The 25,196-nt window shown below is 42.0% G+C and overlaps 1 protein-coding gene across 2 annotated transcripts in view; it reads left to right on the plus strand.

Annotated features, from left to right (window-relative positions):
- The window catches only part of poc1b (POC1 centriolar protein B), a 30,193-nt gene extending 13,277 nt beyond the window's left edge, over positions 1–16,916 (plus strand). The window contains exons 11-13 of one of the 2 annotated variants that reach the window (XM_062461322.1): positions 15,491–15,766; positions 16,228–16,449; positions 16,656–16,916. In XM_062461322.1, coding sequence (XP_062317306.1) covers positions 15,491–15,766; positions 16,228–16,401 — 450 coding nt within the window. In that variant the 3' untranslated portion in view covers positions 16,402–16,449; positions 16,656–16,916. Of the gene's footprint in view, positions 1–12,654; positions 13,225–15,490; positions 15,767–16,227; positions 16,450–16,655 lie in introns of those variants that run through there. The other variant, XM_062461323.1, reaches the window with a different exon arrangement.
- Positions 16,917–25,196: the final 8,280 nt, after the last annotated feature.

Consider the following 25,196-nt stretch of genomic DNA (forward strand, 5'->3'; position numbering starts at 1 on the left):
GTGAGAGTTACTTTCTCTCTGTTCCTTACAACAACAACACATGCGTCACAATCAATGCCCAAACACGGATGTCACTTTGTCACATGAGGTCCTTACAACAAGGACCAACATTTTGGGCAAAACCCAAAATGTAAACACTAATTAAACGCAGGGTAAGTAATGTTGTTGAGAAGCACTTTGTCATATTTGTTGAAATAAACTTCCCATCCTTACAGCAACCAATAAAGCTAAAGGGGGTCAGATGGCTGTGCGGTTAGGGAGTCGGGCTATTAATCAAAAGGTTGTTGGTTTGATTCCCGGATGTGCCAAACGACGTTGTGTCCTTGGGCAAGGCACTTCACCCTACTTGCCTCGGGGGGAAATGTCCCTGTACTTATTGTAAGTCGCTCCGGATAAGATCGTCTGCTAAATGACTAAATGTAAAGGTTTGACACTAAAATGAAATCAATTGTGGGGGATTGTCCTCGATTTAGCTTATTCAGTACAGTGGCACAGGAGACTGTCATATAAGTAGTTTAGCTTTTTTTGGTGGCCAAGCGGCGAAGCCACCTTAAGTGTTTCTACCTTTTCTTATTATTATTATTACACATCTGTCATGGGAGTCTATGGCAGCCCCAACCACATGATCAGAAGTTGTGAAATTTGGCACACTCTTTGGGACCAGTCCCCTCATCAATTTCACCAAGTTTCATGTCTCCTATTCCAACCATCTAGCGCCACCAATGGGTCAAAGTTGAAGGTGTGTTTACACATGTTACTTTTGAACCATATGCCGCATTTTCCAAAATTAGGTATCGTTGGATTCCCTGGATCAAGATGAGTTCAACACACTCTATGACATCATACCCAGTTATATAGATTCTCCGCCATTTTGAATGTAAAGGAATGGAACACTACAATTCTTGTCGAATCTTCTTCAAAATTGCCACAGAGGATCTTCAGACCAAGCCTCACAAAAGTAATCCCCTGGAGCTTTGATTTTCGCAACCATTTGTTAGAAACAGCCAATCAAATTCAGCAACTGATCTTGAAAAAGGGAAGTGAGGTCATATCTTAGCGAATCTTTGGTGCATTGACTCCAAACTTGGTGCATGGATTCATGACCCTGTTATTGAGAGGACCGAAAAAACTTAGTGTCATTTGAGCTAGGGGGCGCTACAATAGGACAAAATTGTGTTTTTACCAATAACTGTTGATTTGTTTGTCGTATTTAACCCTTGTGCAGCCTTCGGGTCACATGACCCAAAGGTTCATAACGAACCATCGTTGTGTTTACCCAATTTTACCCAATACAAAAACAAATTAAAATAATTTTCTTTTAACCTTTGCAATGTGGGGGGTCTGAGACAGCCCAACGGTTAAAAGAAAATGCTTCACTTTGTTTTGTATGCGGTAAATTTGTCGCAATACGATGGTGGGTCACAATGACTGATGGGTCAGAATGACCCGAAGATAACACAAGGGTTAAGTGATTCCTATGTCTCGTGATATCTTAGGAGATCCCGTGTCTGACGCATGTTAACTCTTGATACCAGACAAATTGATGAGGCCGCCATTTTTTATGAATGAATAAAACCTTTTTCCCTACTCCTACACAATGTATCCAATATTCACCAGATTTGGCACAGATTATCTGCAGACCACAATCACCTTGATATGTCAAAATATGACAGCTTTTCTAACTTGGGTCAAGTCTGACAATGCTTCCCACAGAGAATAGCTCATTGGGATAAGACGGGTCAGAAGTGCAAGGTCATAGGTTCGAATCCAGCCACAGTCATCAAGCATGTCATGATACTGGTTTATCTGTTTAGTGAAGCCAGGTATGCCACAGTAGCTGTCTAGCAGTATAATCATAATGGCCACGATAATGTTTCATTCTCAGGGGATTTATACTCAAGAAGAGTCAGATTTATTGTGCTTTGTAGATATGTTTCCTCTAACCTCTAGGGGGGCGATCCCGTGTTTGACACATGTTAACTTGTGATACCAGCCGAATTGATACTGCCATTTTGAATGAATTAATAAAACGTTTTTGTCCTACCCCTCCTACAAAATGTATCAAATATTCACCAAATTTGGGACAGATTATCTTCAGACCACAATCACCTTGACATGTCAAAATAGGACTGAATTACAGCTGTTTAAACTTGGGCCAAATCTGACAACCGCTTGCCACAGGAAAAACTGCTTATATTTTTAACCAGTAACTGAACTCTGTGATTTCCAGCACTGAGAATAGCTCACTAGGATAAGTTGGTGTCCTGGCAACGTCAGAGGTTAGAATCCACCCAAAGCCGACGAGCTTGTCATGTCTCTGATTCTCTGTTTAGCGAGACTGTAAGCCACTGCAAAGGAAGCCAGGTACACCGCACTCGCTAGCTAGCTGTAGTCAAGCTGTATATAGTCAATGCAAGCCTCACACAAACTATCAAATGATTTTAGATTTTCGAAACCGTTTCGATCGGTACAGCCAATCGAAATCGGCAGCAGAGCCGCCAAACAGAAAGTTGTGTCGTATCTCAGCAAATCTTTGATGGATTCACGCCAAACTTGCTGCGTGTACTTGGAACCCTCTTCTGAGGATGTCGAAAGTTTCTTCTGGGTCATCTGACCTGCTTGGCCACCCCATTGATGCTTGCAGCTATATTTGTATTTATTTTTTTATACTACAATGTTTTAGACAGTTGCACACTGGGACATGGTGGGGCTCACAATAAAACCCTAATGTTGTGTAAGGCAAGGGTTGTTGGTCTAGATTGATTAATACATTGTCACCCTTTTAGTGTAGTTAATTGTGTCCTATTGAATTTATGAGTTGTCTGCATCTGACCCTATCCGTTCTATGGCTTTGTGTGAAAACCGGCTACCTGTGTTGATGGTGCTATTTCTGGGTGAGTGTGGGAGGCTGAGAGCCTGTGGCCTGTTGCACTGTGTGGGTAGATCAAATGAAGCACCACTCTGCCACTGGCTTGGATTGGTCTTTTCAATATGTTGCACTACAAACTCCAGAGACGAGAATTATTTATTTATTTTGAGATCATTTATCTCCAACAAACGTTGTTTTTCCAGATGAGGATTGCTGACAGGTGAAGGTCAGTTAACAGGGATCACAGAACAGGTGCACTTGGAGAACGTAAGGGTTTCAAATGGCTCTTACAGTGGGTTTTGTTTATTTTAATATTGCTCATAATTTTTCCTGTACTTGTTTCTGTAGTGTGGGAAAGCGACTTTTTAACTTCCATGTTTAAGATGGGTCGGTAAGGAATTACATTTTTCCCATAGCATGTTCCAGCCGTCATTATTCACATTTATACTGATACAAGAAGCTGATGGAGTCGTGTCAAATGTTCTGTATCAAACTGTCGATATACGCTTAGTTATCGTAAAATAGTCGGATAATGAAAGCAAGTACGGCATATTACAAAGAAAATTGTGTGTGGTTTGATTGAAGTTTTCTGCAGAAGGGAAACAAATTCACTTCCTGTGAGAGGAAGGAGCCCAAAGGGGTCATGGTCTCTCCGGAGGTATGGAATGAAACCCAACCCTGGCTGAGTCCCAGGTTAAGCCATCATCAGTGGACTGTCCAACAGACCACCTGTTAAGAAGCCATTCATCTGTGCCCCATTGTCCAAAATAAGTTTGGTTACTAGTCCTGAATGAACTTCCCACAAGTCAATCCCTAATGGTTTTGCCAAATAAGTCCAGATCCAGAGCAAAAACCAAGTTCACTTGACCCCTTGTCTTGACTTTTTGCTAACGCATCAGCTACCCACGTCCATCCCAGAGACTTTCCGAACTCAGCCAATCCAGCTAATTTCATTCATTGTGTTTTACCCTCTTCAAAATGGCCCATGGTCTGCATAGTAATGTGAAATTTATAACCTGTTTTATCCCCCTGATATCTGCAGACTAACCATTACTTTTGAGTTCTGTTTTTTTATTTAGATTAATTTGTATCCAGGTCAAGATTGTGCCAAAATACCAGATCTATACATGGCCACTGCCTTACTTTTGCCATATAAATACAGAAAAAGTTATTTGAACCAATGTTTTCTTTGTTAAGGTATTGGACTTAAAATTCCCCAAATTAAATCTGATTAGCTTTTTGTTGGTGTCAGTTAGACTAGTATGTGTGGGAATGCAGGAAAGGTTCGATGGCTCCAAGTCTGGATCTGGAAAAGGATCTGGTTTAGCCTGGGACTCCTATTGTTTTACTTAAGGGGAATTAGCACATGGCAGGCAGCTTATAGTAAATCGTGAGTTCCCACAGGTGCTTTGCAGAATGTTAGGTATAAGCTGAAAGCAGATTAGTAGGCATTTGTTGAGCAACGCAGCTTGGCCCTCAGTAAATCCCTCAGTGACCCCTCCTGTTCCAGCAACTTTCTGTGTATTGATGCATTTTGCCTCGTTTTCTGAGGCTTTATGAAATTAGAAGTCGCTTAATTTCACTGTACTTAGCATTCTTCGAGTATTTTCCCTCTCAATCCTCCCGCCAGTGTGTGTGTTTTATTCATGTGGTCAACTGTTTGCTATTTTCCATTTGTTTGTCCCACCTGTTATTTTTTGCAGTGTGCTACAATGTGAATAGGATGGCTGGTCTGTGTGTCCTAAAATCTGTGATTATGCCTGGCCTTGGAATTTTGTCTAAATAGCTTGAACAGATTCCACTGTCCTACATGCATGTATACACACATTCTGACATGCACTCTACACCTCTCCAAATGGCATATTACCTTCTCTGTCCAGATCTTTTCTATAATTGCATGTCTGCCTTTCCTTTCCCTCCTTCATCCTCATTCCTGCACTCACCTATTTCCTCTATTTATTAACTGATTACTTGCTATATTTATTTATATAAATTAGGAATAATTGTACCCATAATAGATATAGATTAAATATAATGAAAAAGTATACAGATGTTGTTGTAAAAAACTAAGAACAACTCAGAATCTTATCCCTGTTACTATTGTGTCTAGGTCCCCTTGTGACCATTGTTTTTTTACTTACTGTAATTGATCCTAATTAAAGGAAGTCACCCATTTTATTCTGTTTCCACCAGTGTATTTTTAGAACAGTCTTTGTCCTCTGTAGAGAATTATAAGTACCACTTCAAAGGCCCAAATCGGAATTGATGGCATTACCTTTTTCAGAGAACCTTGTGATGATGTTCCAAGGCACATGTGAGGGCAATCACTCAGAATGCACAAACAACAAGCAACATACTGATGTCTTATTTTAGCATGGATCAATCAGATTAGGCCCCCAGAATCAAATTACCTTTTTTTCCTGGAATTTTCCTGAGCAGGAGTCATATGTTTTTATGACATGTGTTTTCACATTTTTTGTTAATTAGACTAATTTTCTGAAATGCACATCTAGATCAGCTGCATTTGACTTCCTTGGAGTGTGTCAATTCTGAATTGTGGGTTGTTTTGGGTCATGGTTTGAACCAGGTCAGCCAAATTCAATAAAATCAAAATAAACCAAGACAAATTACTCAAATGTTCCTGCTCAAAAATAAATGAAAAAATTAAGAAAAAAAGTTATAAAGTATTTCAACATTTTTGACTGCCAGTGATTTACAGAAGAAAGAGAAAGCTCGTCTAGAATTTTCAAAGGTTAATTAAAAGGCCACCCACAGATATATCATTGAAATAAACCAGATCCATAGTACACAAAACCTCAGAATGGGTAAAATGTTCAAATGTTCTGGTTGTTGCTTGACAACAACCAGAATCAACTCTGGGACAGAATGTCCATAAGTGGACCAGCTAAATTCCAGACTTGGAACCTGAGAGAAAATCTGTATGGAGATCTCAAGATTGCAGTTTACCAACATGTTCCGTATTCCACTTGAAATGTTTTTTTGAAACTGCCCAAATCCAGGTATGCAAAGCTTTTAGAGGCATACTCGAGAACTCTTTATTTGGTAATAAGCCATAGGTAATATCCTCTGTTCTGATGCTGTGTTGAATGATAAAAACAACTCCCTTCCTTCACCTTTTTGGCTGAAGGGTCAGGTTGTCACTCATTACTAATGCCCTTAGAGAAAGACAGTTAGACGGGGTGCCCTTTTGTGCTAAAACCTATTTAACCTTTGTCAAGCTTGGTGGCCTCAGCCCAGACTTCAACAGTGGGGAAAGCTCTTCCAGAAAGATGTTTGCAGATAAATTTGATTCAGTCGCTTGGCCACAGTGAGCATAGGTGAGAATCACATATTGAAAGCTTAGAAACATCTGGAGCTGTTATAATGGTCATGGGAGACATGTTGGTATTGCATCATTAAAGTTTTTAGAAGATCAATGTTAACGTTTATGGATTAGTTACTTTGCCTTAGTTTCAGTACATTTGACCCCACATGCACAAACGACTTGTTAAAAATCTCTTTGCAAAGACACCTCCTGCACTTTGGGGAATGTGGCTTAGTAGGAGAGTATCCTGTTGTTGGGGTGGGATATTAGCAGTGGATGTCAGCCATATTTAGCTCTCCAACTGGGAGCACCCTGTGACTTGCCGTTCTGAAGCCTAGGTCTGTAGCTTGTCATTCTAGCTGGTCTCCCATAAGTGTGTACTGCTTGTTACGAGGGTTTAGTTTGTGTACTCTCTCCACCATGAAGACAGCAGCAGTGAGCATGCTTCATCTTAACTGCACACCGACAGAAACAAATGTAACATGCACCCCCATGGAGGGGTAAACAAGCACCCACTATCCCATCCATGCTGTGGCTTATCTGTCGCATTGCCTCTTTTTCTGCAGAAATTCATTTTTCTCGCCACACATCCAACTATTTTCCATGTACCACACAAACACATACATAGATACACCACTCCCTACCAACCTATTGGTGAATCCCTTACTTGGTAAGTCTTGAAGAAACCACTCAATAAAAGATAGGGAGGCGGTGTGTGCCACAGACTTCTTAATGATGCACCACAAAGTCCTCTTGCAAATACCGAGGCCAGGAGCAGCTCTCTCCTGTCCCCCCCCACTGACACTGTGAAGGGCAGAGGCTCAGCGTGACCTCTCAGCTCCTGGAGCTCGACCTGCCAATCAACCTCCCCATTCAAAGATTTTCTTCCCACATTCTTCAATTGCTGATGGCTGGTGGCAAACGTCGTCACATGTTCATTCTGTAGAATATTTGATCCTTCCTTTATTTTTCCTTCCTCTTCATATTCCTCACTGTCTGTCTCACAACTAATCTCAGATCTCTTGATAGTTTCAAGAACCATTATGTAACACTTAAGACTGTCTGCTCGTTACTACCATACATCATACAACTCACTACTAGCGTAACAGGTCGTAGTCGTGCTGCTCGGCAGTCCTCACAATCTTTCCCCTCGCTGGCACTCCATCCTCACGACTACTAGCCAGCTACGCCAACGAGAAGCTAGCTTTTCACTGGCGTGGTGGACTGCATTTATATCTGAGGAGTGAGTTTAACCGATTCACATCGGTTCCACAAGCACAAGTATTTAAAAAAATCCAGTGCTTCTTGTATTGGCTGTTAGTGCTTTAGTCATGTCTGAGAATAATTAAGAATTAATGAGGTAGTAACATGCATACAGATTTAAAATATGCTTTTACTTTGGGGGTTTTTGTCTGCCCCAAAATATGTTACTGGTAAACCCACATTGAAACCTGGTTGTTGGTGTCAAAGGGGTAACACTGGCAGCTGTTTTGAAACGTGTCGTTCGGTTTTCCCACCAACTTTTGAGTAGTTGCGTGTCACTGAGCTTTGTTGCCTAAAAGCCTTGCCTACGACTCACACATTGGGATTTCAGTTAATGGGTGTAGACCTTGTGTCCATTCAAATTGAATAAAACTTTATAAGGGGCTTTAAAGTGGGCTAATCTTTTGCAAAGCACAATGACGACCATTCGCTTAAAGGATTTGCCTCCACTTCAGACATGGGTGGGAAAGTGTGTCTGAAAAACCACCAGTTTTAGCGATTACTCTCTTTAGTAGGAGTCTTATTTCTCTTCCAAGAAACCTCCCAAGTAAAACTGTTTTGATCTGTGCAAACCGTCTTATCGCTAGATGCCAATTAACTGTATTTAGCACAAATCGTGTTTTTTGACAATGCAACATGATGCTTATCTATCACCTCACACAAAAGCATGACAAACTCATTCTAGAAACACCTCACTTTGACGTGGAATATGAAGTTGCCAATGTAAAAAGACGCTACTAACAGAAATGGTCAAAAGTAGGTTCAAATGTTACCCACTTCAGGTGAGTTCTCACTTTGAGAGAGGAAGCGGTGCGTGATAGGTGTAGGTACATGTTGGCCTATAGAGAGAGAGAGAGAGAATGCTTAGAATGTGAATGCTGTTTTGTTTTTTAGTCCCTGAATTTGGAAAAAGAGTGCTCATTGTCTCATGTCAAGTTGCCATGCACACAACGTCATGGGAGTAACTACTTTGTGGAACAGAAACTATGAGGATTCCAATCAATATTACAGAGTTTGTTGAAACTTGGGAAAAAGTAAAAGCTACAATTTAGTAGGCTAATCTGTCTTTTATCAAGTTTGCTACACGTGCTGCGATTTTCAACAACAGTTTACTGTTAGCAGTGAGCATGGAACACAAGCTGGGGCACAAAGTAGCAATCTCTTCTGTGTCACTCCATAATACTGTTTAGTATAAATCCTTTGTAGAATTTATAGACAATGGCATCAGTATTCCCTCTTCATGGCCTGACCGTTGTGTCTGCTAGGCTTATACGATATCCGCTCAGAAAGGCCCCCTGGCGGTTGTTTTGGCTGACCCCTGAAAATAAATATGATGAAAAAAAGAAGCCATTGAGCCAAGCCAAGAATTGAAGTCAATCCCAATTACATGTTCAAACATTCAAACCCCAATGTAGAAAGTAATTAATTGGATTGTGAACTTAATACAACTATATGAATTGAAACATTTGAAGTGTCTGGATGAAAATGTTTTTAGTAGACACATATTAACATTTTAAAGTACATATTTCTGTCCATAGAAGCTATGGGGAAAAATAAAAAAAATAGTCAGACTGCAGCCTATGCTGCTCTGACATACACATTTTACATTCATGATGACTCACGTGAATGCAGCTCTTTCTTCACCGTTTTTATTTAACCACGCATACACATTCCAGACAGTGAAATCCATTTAATGGGTCACAGACTGACAAAGAGATAATTTAGCAGAAGTGGGAAGAGGAAAAATAGTGAGAGAGGAAGAAAGAGAGGAAGTTGACAGTGCTGACAACGGTAAAATATGTGGAAGAGCAAAAATACAGGAAGGGAACAGGAAAAAAACACCCATTACCTAAAATAATTAAGAAGGCCTGGCATGCAAGTGTATAGCTAAACCCACTCCAAAAGTAATCTGACATAGGGAATCATTCTGAATTCAATTGAATTTCCTCTTCCCTGTCTGATTGCATGTTGACTACCACTAACTGACACATGGGAGCATACACTGTATAGTTGTGGCCAAAAGTATTGGCAGTGACAAATGTAGTGTTTTGCTAAATGTTTTGGTCCAGTATTTGTAGATACTTTTTTCACGTTTCTGTGGTATACTGGAAAACAATAATACACATTTCATACGTTTTAAGGGTTTTTATTGGCAAAAACATCAAATATATTGAGTCCCCACTTTAATAGCAATAAGCATGCTCTTTTAATCAAATCAGAAGGATAGGGACTTCACCTGACTCCCCCCCCCCCCCCCCCCCCCCCAGAAACATATTTGTTAATTGCCTCGGGGGAATGTCCCTGTACTTACTGTAAGTCGCTCTGGATAAGAGCGTCTGCTAAATGTAAATGTAAATATAAATCAGGCTAAACCATAGTAAGTTGTTTGTGTAGTCTACACAGCAACAATTGTAGCTAATAACCTCAGCTCATTCAAAGCCAAGGTAGAATTATCCCTGCAAAACTGAGGTAGAATAATCATTTATTATAAAAATGTCATATAAGGAATTAAACCAGAATGGGTGTTTATTAACTTGCAGACATGCAAATCTGGTGGCACAGACGTTGATTAACTGAGGTGACTACTGCCATGAGACATGATGCTTTGGTGTGGTGTGTAAGCTACATAAACCAATGCTCTGGAACCCATTTGGTGAAAGAACCAGTGCAAATACTATTTTCAGCCAATGACTGTTCCTTACGTTTGATAGATGAGCTTCTTAGATCTCTTACAGTACATAATTCTTGCAGCAGGGGAAGCTTTTGTCCTTGGGTTGAGCCAAGCTCTGTGTTGTCTACCTCTGATGTTCCTATTTGAGCTTTTGCAATACCACCAGATCACATATTACCTCTCTAAAATGTACCTGTGCCTACTGTCAATCCAGCACATCATCCACACTCAGGCTGAAGGACTACAGTAATTATTCATTTCCGGCTGGGAGGGCTGTAACACCAGCCGCTCAGAGCTAGCCAGATGTAATGTCATGCCCCATGTCCAACTTGTAACCCAATGTTAATGGAAGGCCATGTTCCTGATCTGATGCATTACAGGCCTGCCACATAGCTGTTTTTGTTGCCATCGTCTCCAGCTTCTCCCACTCACACGCACGCGCTCTTGGCGAGCTTTGTGACAGATTCGGATTCTCCCAGGGTCTTGTGACAGCTGACTAGAATGTGGTTGTCGTGGCAACACCGTGATGCCCGACTTGACCTTGTTCACGTTAAGCTATCACCCATGTCCCTATTTTAAACATCGTTAATATCTCCATCTTATTTTGCTGCCAGTGAAAATTCACTTGAGTATTTGATATATGTCTTCTGAAATGGGGAGTCATTTCCCTCTCACCACTTCTATCTTTCTCACTTCGTTGACAGTCACTCTATCATTATCTGCGTTTCAGCCGTCTGAGCGCTAGAGTCTCACTGTGATTTAGACTCAGTCGCGATGTGTCAGTTCCACCTTCAGGGACGCCAGCCAGACACGGGAGACTTGACCTCCGCTTCCCATCCACGATGACTCATCCAACCACAACATTGAAAGGGGGCGGGGCCTCAGAGGTTCATCTGGAACCCAGCCAGTCACAGTCGCATGGAAGGGGATGCCCATTTAACATCCGTCTGCCAGCGGTAAAACAACAAGTTGTGAAATTGAATAATGCCAAATCTACTAGCTAATAGTTAAAAAAGAAAATAAAAACATGAATATTCACTGACACAAACGTGGACAATGTCAAAAAGCTGTCACAAGGTTGTTGCTTCTTAGAGTACTGTACAGTAATGTAGCACCTTACTGATCCAGGAGAGGGTTAAGTTTTGGACACAGTGTTAAAGTCGTAGGCGAGGTCACGACAAAATAGAATATTTAGAATCTCAAAATACAGCAGCCTATGCTGCAGTCTGACATACACATTTTACATGGATGCAGCCCTTTGCATTACCCTCATTTAACCACGCATACACATGCTAAACACAATCACAGTTATTGATGTATTTATTTAGGATCTCGCTCTGTTTTCTTCTGCACTGTGTCTGAGTTGCTTGCCTCAGGGCCAGTCAGGGGAGGTCGAACCTTCCCAGTGTTGCTCTGCGTTTGAGGTGACAGCCTCATGTCACCTCAGTCTGTCTCCTGGGGTAGATACCTCTTGTGTCTTGCTTCTGTCAGCACATGCCACACCCCTTCCTTCTTGATTTCCTCTCCACTTGTGAACAGAAATGTTGGGTATGTGTGTGGGCGTGCACACAGGAGGTTGGAGATACCAGTCAACCTGTTATCAAACCATGGCGTCTCAGTGCAGTTTTTTTTATTGCTGTGACTTATTTAATGTTCTCATTCGAGGCAAACGGACCTAACCGCCCAGTCACACAGACGGTGACAAAATACACAGATAGATAAAAGCTTGAAACCGGATATTTCAGTCAGCATGTGTGGGCGGTTGTGGTGCCGAGTTATGAAACGAAGGTTAGAGATAGACGGAGGGAGGCAGGGAGAGAAAAGCAGAGATATAGAGGAAGTAGACAGTTCCTCTGGCAACCTCATGACTCACATTCTGGTTTCCTATTCTCTCTTTCAAAATGTACATGGTGCAAAAGTGCACCAAGACACAAAGTCCTGGGGGTGAAGGATGTTCGTGAGCGTGGGCGTGAGACCTTCAAGAAGGGAAATGGAGATAGACACAGAGAGAGAGAGAGCGAGAGAGAGAGAGAGAGACGCGAGTGACATGTTTGAGAAAGAGAGAAGGGGATGATTACAGCATGCACACTTCAATCAGTCTGTAATCCTTACAGGCATTATAGCAGAAGCAGAGCGTTAGAGCTGTTTGAGCCTTACCCATTCCCTGACTTCCTGTTAAATGTCAAAGGGCAGGGGGGCAGCTGTGGCTACCACACAGGAAGTGGATGACATATGAGAGCACACAAAATCGCAACTAGCCTTTAGTACAGTATTTAGCATCTCTCTTAAGTGAGCTTGTTCTAATGAGGTTTTAAAAAAAAAAAAAAAAAAAATCTTCGAACAGGACAAGATGATGTCACAGAGCATTAAGCGCGTGTGTGTCTTTGTGAGTGTGATAGTGTAGGAGGGTCAGGGGCCACTAATGCCTCCTTTGATTTGAATAAGGATTTCCTTGTTTGGGAAAATCTTGAATTTAATGGCATTACATGGCATCCTGTGACCAGAAAATGTTCTCTTCCCCATCAGCGGACCAAGAAGCCTCTTCCGTCCTGACATACTGTTACATGCTTAAGCCGAAGAGAGTGGGAAATGTATACACAGATACTGCTGTATTTCATCTTATTAAAGTATCTTTCAATCTTCCTTGGTTTTGCTTTGACCTACTCGGAATAACTGGACAAACAGTTGACTCTTTTAGAACAGATAACCAAATAAGCTTGATGTGAACTCTGGTAAATTAGGGTTGAAGTGGGGAAAATATACAACCATGGCCCTGTGCTGATATCTTACTTCCTGTATGGATACGGCCGACAACAAAAAAAGCAGTTTGAGATGCTTTGATTGTCTCATTGTTTAGTCTAGTCAAGAACTCAGTGAGCCTTCACTGAAGTAGCTCATAAATATTGGTAATAGGAGGGATGAGATGGAGTGCTCAGTGAGTGGCTGAGAGGCCAGGGCCAGCGAGGATGAATTACTTGGCCGTTGGAATTAATGGGGGGACTGGATACTGTGGATGGGGAGCTGGGTGAATATCTTAGTGTTGAGTGCCCCACCTGTGCTCTGTTCAGTAAACCAGGACTACCATACATGGCTTGCTAGTTGCTGAGCGGCCTAATTGCTGAGTTTTTCGCCTTTTCTGCTTGAGTTAAAGAAGAGAAGGATGGCATACATGCTAATAACCTTTTGAAATTATACACCTTTCGGTAATAGAACATGAAGACATTATGAAAACATTTATGATAAACAGAGTGTGTCCTTTTTCCATTTTTCTTGTGAATAAGTAAATTAATAAATGACACAGCCAAGTAGTCCCATCCAACAAGATATTTGTGACACGTTTTCGTTTGAGTGAAGTACTGGAGCTAAACTGTGATACTGTGGACATGTCAGAGCTAAACACAGGACAATACAAGAATCTAAACAAACCACAAACTTCTTCAATACTTACATATATATAGAGCAGTAGGTAATGATATAAATACATTTCCCAAAGGATACACATCAAACATACCATACCAGTCACATAATATGAATGCCCCAACAATTGTATGCCTACAGTATATTCCACATTTGTAGTAGAACAAGCCTTGAAATATGTATTTTTGCATAAAATTTTGCAGGAGATAATAGTCTTCAACATCAGGTTCAGTGTAGAAAGGTGGGTACTTCATTGACCCCAAAGAGATATTGTGGCATCAGGTGTTATGTGTTCAGATTACAAAAAAAATACTGTTAACCAAGACAAAATATACAACCCTAACACAGGGATGTACATAGGGATAACACCTACTGTATGTGTACAAAACAAAAACAATTTAGCGCAGGTGACATACAGAACACAGGTTGTACATGGGAAATGCACAAAATTTAACACAGGGACACACTTTACAATAACAACGACGTACCATACCTGCTTGCTGCCATCGTATAGCATGAACCAGCAAACTGTACAAAATGAGTGTCAAATAAATAGACAAAGCTGTAATATAGAAGGAGAATTGTAACAAGTACTGTGAGATGTACCTGTAGCCATGTTGTAGCAGTGTTAGCGATTGGGGCACTGCCATACTGTTATGTCATCAAAGTTTTCACAATGACCCTCTTGTTCGGCTTGCCACTCTCACTCTGACTGCCCCGTCGGGCTGGCAGCGAGCCACTGATGGCCTTGGTTGCCGTGACAATGATGATATGTGGCTGGCAGTGTAACGTGGGTGACGAAAGAGAGCAGGTTATTAGTCCTGAGTGTGCGTGCATGTTTGTGAAAAGGAGATTGACACGTGGACACGGAGTCGTGGAGTACCCTCTTGATGTCCGATTGCAAAAACGTCCTGCTGGAGAGAATAAAAGGAAGAGGTGGAAAGAAGGGGTAACATGGCAGACTAGTCTGCTGTAAAGGAGCTGAACAGATGTAGCCCAGATGTGGCAGAGGAGCGTGTGTGTGTGTGTGTGTGTGTGTGTGTGTGTGTGTGTGTGTGTGTGTGTGTGTGTGTGTGTGTGTCAGTAAGACAGAGAGAGTGGGAGGATGCACAAAAAAAAAACAGAGAAAAGAGGGGGCAGCCCAGCCAGACTTCCCATTCACACACTGACAGGATGGACCTCCCTCCCTTCCCTCCTCTTATACCTTCTCTGCTCGCGTCTCTCCAGTCCTCCCCCTCCTTCGCCCGGCTCTTTGAAGTGAAGACAGTGCACAGGAAGCAGGCCCGGAATCGATTCCTCCATGCATTAGGTTAGGAATGTGTGACCCCCACCCCCGACCCCTCCTGCTACTTCCTCCTCCCCCTGTTCCTGTCTCCTTTGCTCTTTTTTTCCTTTCTGTTCCTCCGTTGTGGACGGTTCACTTCTCTGCCTCAGGCACCCGGGTTGTACATTATCTTTGCTTGTGTCTGCCAGGCACGTGTGTAAAGGCCCATCGTCAACTGGCTAGCTCTCGACCCTCTTTAGGAACTTTGCAAAAATGTATAAAGCAAGGATTCTTTTTTAACCTGATGTCACAGTATTGCACTTTAATATGTGACACACCTAGGTCAAACCGTTTCGGTTCAAGTATCCAATAGTGATATGTCGGGAAACTTTATTTTTCTCATTTTGACAGTTGGCGTACAGGGGAATTCTCGGTCATTCATACTCTCCAGCTAGAGCAGCCTGTAAAATCTCAAGCTTGGGCATCATTCAGTCAGAAGTTAGCATTCCTTTTTAATGGACTTTCACATAAAATATGTAAAAAATAAAATTACAAAAACTATGTCCCACAAGGATATTGAGTTGGGTTACTTAAGCATGTAAGACCAGACAACATATTCACTGATACAATGATTCAGTGTATTTGGCCTACATCCTGTTAGTGTACATTCTTTTCTTCCAGGTTGTCAACCGGTTTCCAGTGCTGCATGGGAACACTGACTGCCACTCTGCCGGGTTGCCCGGGCGACAAGTAGCCAGTCCGGGTCCCAGTGAGGGGGCCAGTGATTGTGGGCAGGGTTCACCCTCACCGTCTCCATCTAGGCCAGGTGGAGGGGCGGAGGAAGGAGGGAGAGAGGAGACGGGGGATTGGAACACGCAGGAGGTGCCCTCGGCCACGCCCATGGGGTTCCACACAACCCTACAGCACATTGTCCACCAACTTGAAATCCTCACTCAGGTGAGTTTCCAAACTTGGCGCAAGTTCCAAAACCACCCTGCTTACAAACCAATATGCTGCCTCAAATGAGTATTTGTTAATGGTGGGGGGAAAAATCGATTCACATGTGAATCGCAATTGAGATCGATTCACAAATGTATGTGAATCCATTTTTTTATGTTTTTTTTTTTATATATATATAATTATTATTATTTGTTTTATTTTTTCTCTGAAAAATCATTTTTAATCAAATCGTGACCCCAAGAATCGAATCGTGAGGTACCAAAAGATTCCCACCCCTAGTATTTGTAATATTTTTGTTGTTATTGCATTTTTTTATTTTGTTTCCACAAAATAAAAAGGCCACGTTTTAGTGACAGGAAAAGCGTTAACAGAATAGCAGATGACTTTGCTGTGTGCAAAGTTCTAGATGACACATTTTGAGATTTTCTATTGACGACGTTTGTTTTTCTTTCCAACAGAATGTGTCGATGTTGGAGAAGAGACTGACACTGACAGAGGATAAACTGAAGGAGTGTCTCCACAACCAAATCCAAATCCTGCAGGGACAAGGGGAGAAAAAGGAGAAGAAGAGAAGGGAGACGGCGGAGGAAGAGGAGGCAGGGCGCAGTCTCCCCCATTTTGGTTTAGGATAACTCCCTCCACACTGTAGCATCTAGCTGTGAACAAGGATTATGAAAAAGGTGTGTAGGTGGCCACCCTTGTTTGTGTGGAGGTGGTGGGGAATGCTTGGGGATCTTCAGCTGTGTGATTGTTTGTGTTTGTTTGTTTGTTTCCGCATGTCATCATTTGTGTGTGCATGTGTTTTCTCCAGGTCCTCATCTGTATTTCTGTATGAAAACAGATATGCCTGAATGCACAACTTTTTTCTTTCTTTGTCTGTGTGCAGGTAGCCTGGGTGTCTCCTTCTTTGCCATATGAGCTTTACCTTTAAAGCTTGAATCCAGAATGTGGTTAGAATCAAGAGTAAGATACATAATTTGTTCATTTGAAAGGAAACTTTTTCTTGAGTCTATAAAAATGGATTCCCTTAATAATGATTTATTGTCTATTTATACAAATGAATAAAAACATTTATATATTTTGCATATAAGCATATCAAGTCTCTTGTGTTTGTACATGTCCTCCATACCTGCACATAAATGCACAACCCAATATGTCTCTAAAGAATATGTAATGGCGCACAATGCATTGTATTTACTATAATTTGGCGATCTAATTAATGTTTATTTTCTGTTTATAAACTTCAGATGCGTTGATTGTTTCAATTGCGTGCTGACTACCAATGCACACATGGCTCATTTACATATTCAATTCGCCCTGTTTTTAACAGAAGCCATATTTAAATATGTTACAAACAACTGGGCAGGCTAACTTTTTGAGAGTCTAATCCCTCCTGTGTGTTTGTACCAGCTAATTGTGAAGTCTTGTTTTTGCGATTTCCAGATTATTGGTTCATTTCAAAATACACAATGTTGTACACACCAATTAAAAGCTGAAGATTTGCCTTGCAGACTAATTTAGTTTTAGTTTAAATTCGTTTTTTTACAAGCCGCTATGCACTCTATGCCTGATGTGAAAGCAGAAGAGTTTTTAAATGTTTCAAATAGTCAGGTCATTATTTTTGTGTTTGTATCACATTATTGTACCATATATATACAGTATATATTCTATACGACTATATCAGATGGGGGAACGTGGTGGACTATATTATTTCGAATGGGGTATGCAGATTATAAAGTTTGAAAACCCCTGGCCTATCCCAATCTTTGTCATATTTTAGTCCCAACCCATGTCTTTGTGTATATAATCACAATGTATTTCCCCACATTAAGTGCCACAGTTGGGGAGACCTCATGTTTTAGTTTCCATGAGTGGAGATGTGATCGGAGGTGCTGTGGCCAGGGCCCGGGGGCAGAAACTGTAAAAACACACACAAAGGGGTGTGCTCTCCGTTTGCTCTCCTTACCACATCCTTCCTGCCCCCCTCCCCCATGACCATCCCAAGAACCAGAGCAAAGGACATAACCACTTCACCACATGTGGGAGAAGGGATTGGAGAAGGGAAAATGAGGGTTTCTTGCAACATTAGACTTGGGAATCTGTCACTGAAAAACACGTGCTGTGATGTCCCACTGCAACTGATTATGTCCATTACAACCAGGGACTGCATATCAAGGAACCTAACATACACATAGTATAAATTCCAATATGTTGCCATATTCTGTGTTGTGAACTGTGTAAACTCATAATCTGCCTTTAATGACTTCCTTGACACTGAACTGCTTGTTGGTGTTGTTTAGAGGCTGTCAGATGGCGATTGTGTTGACCCACAGCCTATTAGAATGCATCCAGCTTAGAGAGAGCTTTTCAGAGCTAATAAAAAAAAGTGTATATTAAGAAGTAAGTAGTCATGTAAGTAGTCAAGTTTTGTGACTATATAGTGAGGAGGCATGGAAATTGTGTGTGGGCCCAGGGGGAAGTAGGGGGTCATGGTAAAGCGGTTCTCTCTCTGGTAGACAGTGGAGGTTGCCGGAGAAGTGGAAGGTAAACATTATCTTTAAACCCCCACAGACTTCATAAGCCTCTCTTCTTCCTCTCTCTCCTCTTTTTCTTCTTTCCCTGGCTCGGGCTCAAAACCTTAGGAAAACATTTCCCTTTTCTCCCTTCAGGGGATGGATAGATGTATACGGGCCAGAACAAAACGGATCAGAGCGACTGGAAAGAGAGAGAGAGAGAGGAGGATGAGAGCAGGGAAGGAGATTCCACCCACCCCTAGTCCTGTTACAACACAGCCTCTTGTCCTCTCTGCTGAAGTTGTTCACATACACGCACAGTGCAGTACACACATACATAGACAGTGACACCTGTTCAAATACGAGGAGGAAGGACAGTTCACCACATTACCGATACACACACACACAGACGGATTACCGATACACTGTCCATTTCCATTTGTTCCAGTTGATTCTATGGTTTTATGTCATCTTGCACAACATGCACAAAGACTGTCTAACCACCTGCTTCCAGTCCTCCTTCCCTCAGCTATAAACACTCAAATGAAAGCAGTATATTTATAATAAGAAGCAACGGTGGCCCGGCTATTCTGATTATTGGTACATTGGCATGCTGAGACCACATGTTGTGTTTCTGGTTTTAAGATGCTTGAGGAAGTGTTGACAGGGGTGGGGGGGGGGCATTAATGCATTAATTTTATGCATTAAGGGAAATTCAACTGGATTTTCCTTGCGTAAAATTCACAACTCATATACTTGATATACTTTGCATGCAATACTTGCTCCATTGTACTGGATAAGCTGAATAAAGTTCTCCTCAAGTATGGGACTGCATTAGACCCTGGTCCGATTGCCACCCACTCATGTTTCACACTCCCAACCTTTCAACAAGTCTCAGTAGGACCCTCTAAGGTCTTTATCTGCACTGTGTTTCCAGGAAATTCATGTTTCCCACAAAGCCCCACAAATTCTACCCGTCAAAGCTATATTGTGTTATTCTGCAGGGGTTCGTTTGGAGGAATACGAAAAACGGGAGAACACGATGTCCTCAACTCCCAAATAAGGAAACGGCGGACTTCCCAGTTTCCTGCTGTGTGATCTGCCAAGGAGATGTGGTCTCCATCCGTTTGGGTGGAAGGTCTAGTAAGGGAACCGCACATCCTTCCTGTCTCCAACCTGTTTTTTTCTGATTGGCTCTGACAGGACACTGGTTGTTTATTTACTTTTTGTAAAGCGAAAGAGAAAGAAAGTTTTAGCTGCATCTCTTGCTGCATCTTTAAGCTGTGAAGTGTTGAAGGTGTTTGAAGGTGCGGCAATAGAAAACTTCAAGTATACATACAGTACAAGTAAATTCCTCTGATAAGTTGATATTATGACCACAGTAAGGTGGGTGAAATGATTGTGTGAGTGGATGTCAAATGCTTTTCATGGATGAACCCTGCTGAACTCTTCGGAGGCTGTGGGTGTCAGCGGAGTCTTCCGGGATGAACCATCTGGCTCGTGGGTGGCTGGTCCAGCGAGCGCATATCCCATTTATCCCACTGGTCACACACTGACACACACACACAGACACTTTATCTCTCACACACAATCCCTGCCCCCTCACCACCACCATGTCCTCGAATCCCAGATGTTGGCTTTCACACTGCTGCACAGGTCTCATACGATGTGTTACTGCCTTCCACCCCCAGCACACCTGTGGCAGGCCCCTTTTAATGACAATTTTACAATTGGACAGTGATTCACCAATATTTCTTAATGTGTACATATAGCAGAAAGTGGCTTGGTTGTTAAGACATGTAGCAGTGTAAGTGTAGTATCATGGAGTGGTTTGTCCGACACAGATGTGTGTGTGTGTGTGTGCCTCGTGATCGTTTTGTCAGTGTGCCTCAGAGTTTTAAATAATGTTCACACCATAATGGCAGCTCGTCAGATGACTAAGTGCCAACTTGTGTGTGTGTGGAATCAAGCTCAATGAGTCTCGATGGCTTAGTCATCTCAATGACCTTCCTGTGGGAGTATGTGTGTCAGTCAGAGAGCTCTCTCTCCCTCCCTCTTACACAGTCTGACCTGCAATCCCCAGTCGTCCTCTCTCGTTCCTCTCCTCCCCTCTCTTCTCCATCCTTTCCTCCCTACCTCTCTTTTCTTGCCATGTGCCTCCTCAGTCAAGTGTCTGGCTCTGAACTCTACTTTCTGATCTCGGTTAAGAACTTTTTTTTTTTTTAAGAACTCAGCCCCACTTTCAGTCTCCATCTGTTCCCTGCATCCTCCTCTCATCAGTCAGGACAAGGATCGCCTCAGGGACGCCAAGTGCCAGAGATCACGAATCAGAATAGCTTACACTAATCAGCCATCACACCACCTCTGTCCCTTGAACCAAGCAATACGGCTTTTCTGTGGGATGCACTTTTTACTATTTATATTAACAGTCTCAGGTCATTGCTGTAAATGCTCCTTTTATAGTGTGATAGCTTTTATAGTGTTAAGGAGATATGACCTGTATTTACATGAGTGCAAATTATAGTGTGTGTGTGTGTGTGTGTGTGTGTGTGTGTGTGTGTTTGTCCATTTTGTTATTTCTGCAAGCTTAGATTTGAGCTGCAAGCTCAAATTTGTGTGGGATGTTTTTTATGTCGGCGTTTGTCTGTGTTTGTTTTATCATCCGCACACTGCCTCGGGCTAAACCTCTCAGATACCCTTGACAGTCATTATCTACTTTAGTCACTTCCTGTCTTCTATGAACTAGTTATTTGCTATTACCAAACCAAGTGATGATTAGTTTAAGTGAAGCTTTAAATGACTAATGGTCACTATCCAGATTATAAAGAATGTGGATCTTTCTTCCTTCCTTTTGTCCTCCCTTCCTTCCTTACCTTCTTGCCTCCTCTCTATCTAAGTTAACTGGAGGGCTCAAGATATATAACAAAGGTATATATTTGTGGCCGTTCAATTAACTCACACTTCAAACCTCCATAACATTTTAGTTCAGTGATGGAAAAAAAGGATATTCTTCACACACAACTTTTATTTTTCTCGAACATTATTTAGTTTTTTCCTTTACGTGAGTTTAAACTGTAGGTGCTTTGATTTACCCAGGTGTGCATTTGTGCTGTTCCCTTGTGTGTGATCATGTGTGTATGTCGACAGGAATACAGTCTCTGCCTCTAATCCAAAGAAGTGCCAACAAAGCACTGGCCCAGTGAACACAACAGAGCTTGTTCTGGGTTAACCCCCCCCCCCCCCCCCTCTCTCCCATCATCCCTCTTTCTAATCCTCACCAGGTGTTGTTAGATTAAAAACCCCACCTCCACCACTTCTGCTCCTCCTTCTCTCCAAACCTCTGCCCCTCTTCCATGTTGTCATCCCTCCAGTCCATTAACGGACATATTTCCTGGCTGTGAAGTTGGGATGGTTTCTTGTACCTGCCGACCGGTGTTGTTGATTCCAGCTCAGAGGCTTCCCTCTATTCCTCACCCTGCCATCTACATCTGTATTTCCTCTTTGTCAACTTTCCTCCCTCTCTTGATTCCTCCCTCCTGTATACATCCAGCAATCCTTCAGCGGTACATTCTGGGCCCATGTGTCTGCGAACCTATCTGCCAGACTAGAAAAAGGGAGCCAGAGATGGCAGAAAGGGAATAGTTGACAGATAACAGACAAGGAGAAGTTTCTTGAATGAGAAATTATATCTACAGTATTTTTGTCATATAATTTTTCAATGCTTTGGCACTACTATTTAGCACAATTAGTCTTTTTTATTTTTGAAAAGTCCCACAAGGATGATTGATGAATCCTCAAATAAAGGGAGGTTTTCTGAGAGAAGTAACCAACACACTGTTAACACTCTTGTAGTCCCTATGGGACTTAAACTGACCTCCTTGTGTTGGAAGCGCTCATTCCCATGGGAACGGGGTACCTTCTAGGGGGCTGGAGATCCCTCATCATCAATCCCAACCATGTGTAACCCAATAGGAGTTCTTTGTTCGTTACATCAAAGAGCTTTCATTGGACCTGAGATCAATCAGCAATTAATAGTAAATGGGCATCCCTCCCACGGAGCTTTGCTCTTGGGGACCCTCATCTGAGTGAGAATGCTGCCTTCTATTCAAACTGATTGATTAGCTTTTTCAGTTTGGTCTCCAACCCACAACAAAGACATTTTCTAAAACCCTCAGTGCTGGAATTCAGAATGCAAGGTTTTGGAAATGAACTTTGTCCATATAATAAGTGCATATTTTGCTATCTGATGGATTTTTCACTCATGAATTTTACAGAAATGCATGCATTCCCTGGTATAGAATGCAGGTCATGCACCCACATAACAACATCATGACCTCTTAGAATCTTAAGAATGCAGCAATGACCACAAAGTAAACACAGTATATACAGTATATAGTATGTAAAGGTGACAGGCCTCCTCAATGATTCTATTTTCAATTTCAGTAAAATGCTTACTTCAGCTAACACAACATGGTCTTGTTGTCTGGCTCCAGGCCCTGGGCAGCCAAACAGGATGTGATGTAAAGGCCTTTCTGCTTCTCCTCCTGTGAGAAATGCCTCTGCTGTGATTGGCTTGGCTTGGTTACTGAAAGTAAAAAAAAAAATAAGTCACTGATATGCTGTGTGTGCATAGCATCCAGATATGCACATAAACAAAATGAATAGTTGCATAAATGGTAGCCACAAATAAGAATGGATTATTTTGTAACATGACATCAATAGCCTACCAACGCATGGGTAAATGATGAAACTGAACACTTCCTCTTTAGTCCTTTTTTTTTTTTACTACAATTAAGTTCATAGCCACTCAGACATAGACAGATGAACCGATGAATCAGGGGTCAGTGTCATCAAGCAGATTCTTAATCCAATCCACTGAGATTTCACTGGATTGACAGCAGGTACTGCAACACAAGGTCCCAGGTTTGGAGACGCCTACTGGAAGTCGGGTGATGCCAATGACGTTTGATCTGTTCAAGAGCTGAGACCTGTCTGTGACTGAGGCTCTTTGCCATTAAGAGGCATTAGAGGGAGATCCTTTTAGATAGTACCGGTGTGCACAACGGGCAGCTGGACACGGGCAGATGGGATGAAGAGAGTAAGAGAGGTGGGGGGAGGGGGGGGGTAACTAGAGGTGCATAAAGCAGGAAGTAGGGGGATAAGCTGCCATGTGGCCCTGGCAGCACAAACAAACTGACATCACAGCAGCAGCTAAAGAGTCACTTTGGAGGGTTTGGGGGGGATGCAGATTCCCTGTAAGAAATGAAAATGTGCGCATCTCTAATTGTCTTGTATTTGGTTGGATGTTTGTTTGTATCATTATATTTGTGTGTGGATGAGTAGCATAGGGGGGGAAAGCATAGCCGTGGGAATGTGTCTGTTGAAGTCACTTCTTGATAGTTTGTGACATGTTGTGGCTCTAACATGTAAAAATAACAATTATTACCAGAACATTGGAAGGGGTCTGGCCATTGCTCAGGTGTACTTCAAGTACATTAATACAATGGTCAACTTTTGCACTTTCGCTCTGCATTTATAATGTTTGTAAATCCTGTAGTATACCGGTTGTGTAAACTTGTACACGAGATACTGTTCGGCAACATGTGGTGAGCATGTGCTTGCTGTTGTTTTTCTGACAACTATGTTATTTGGTCCTATCTTACTAAAGCCAGCATGACTTTTAAAAGTAGTTGAAATATTTAAACAAATGAGACTCCAGCACTAATCTCTGCAGTGGTAGTAGTTTACTGACAAAACGTCATATCAACTTGTGAAGAGGTAGTGTGGCTTCAATAACTATTTTATCTAACTTCAACTTTCCATTAAAGGGCGTCATCATGTTGGATTATGAATTCTGCTTTTCCTGTTTCTTTACCCTTTGTTGAACGCTCTGCCTTGTTTCATTTACATTTACTTACAAATGTCCATGCTTTGAGAAAGCTATAGGGAAACTTGGAAAACAATGTCAGCATTATTTAATCTTGATCAAGATATATATATATGTTTTGTCCCAGAAAGAAAGGTGTGTGTCAACATTTTTGTTTTAGAAAGCAGATATGCTGTCAAGTGTTGTGTCATGTCAACGAGGTCTTTCGCTTGTTTTCACACACACAGAAATGCACATAATTGCACACATACAAAACATGCCTTTCTTTTCCCTTTTTTTCTTTCTCTCACCAACAAAACATGTTACTGTTGTGTTCAGGCTTGTTGGTGGTAGGAGGTGCTACGTTGTTATCTGGATGTTGATCATAACGGCTAGCTGTAATTACAGGGCTCCTTTGCTGAAGTCACACAACAACCTTGGGGAAGGGCGGAGGGGGATGGAGGAGAAGGCAGGTGGGTGGGTGGGTGGGTTGGGTGGGTGTGGGGAGGTGGGGGGGTTAGGTTACTGAGAGCTGTAGAATGATGGGGAGAAACAGCTGCTCTGGGGTGGAGGGGGGTTCTGTCATAACCAGTACATAGTACACATGCATGCCGCCGCTGCACTCTCTAGCAGGGATATTTGCTTTATTGGGCTTTACATAACTTTGTGAAACTGCTTATTTTGATGTCATGAAATCTAAATTCAGAACAAGATTGGACTCTCCAGCATACACCTCTCTTGTGGACAGGTTTCTGAACCAAGTCAAAAAAGAGTTAGAAACACATACACTCACACTTTAATAACAGTCCTTTCCATTCCCTCAATAGTATTAAGTGAACTGGTGAGGCTAGCTCCACAGTGCACATACAGTATCTTTAAGTATGTGTAGGCAAGATTGACAAGAGGATAAAATGGGCACACCTACACTGACTCTACCTGTTTTCTACCTGGGGACTATGTTCCCGCTCTCTGTTTGACACATCCCTTCTTTCCATTTCTGTCCATTTTTTGTTCTTTTTTTGTAACACTATTTTAGTACATGAAATCG

This window comes from Osmerus eperlanus, chromosome 5 (genome assembly GCF_963692335.1).
Source record: "Osmerus eperlanus chromosome 5, fOsmEpe2.1, whole genome shotgun sequence".
NCBI classification, from domain to species: Eukaryota; Metazoa; Chordata; class Actinopteri; order Osmeriformes; family Osmeridae; genus Osmerus; species Osmerus eperlanus.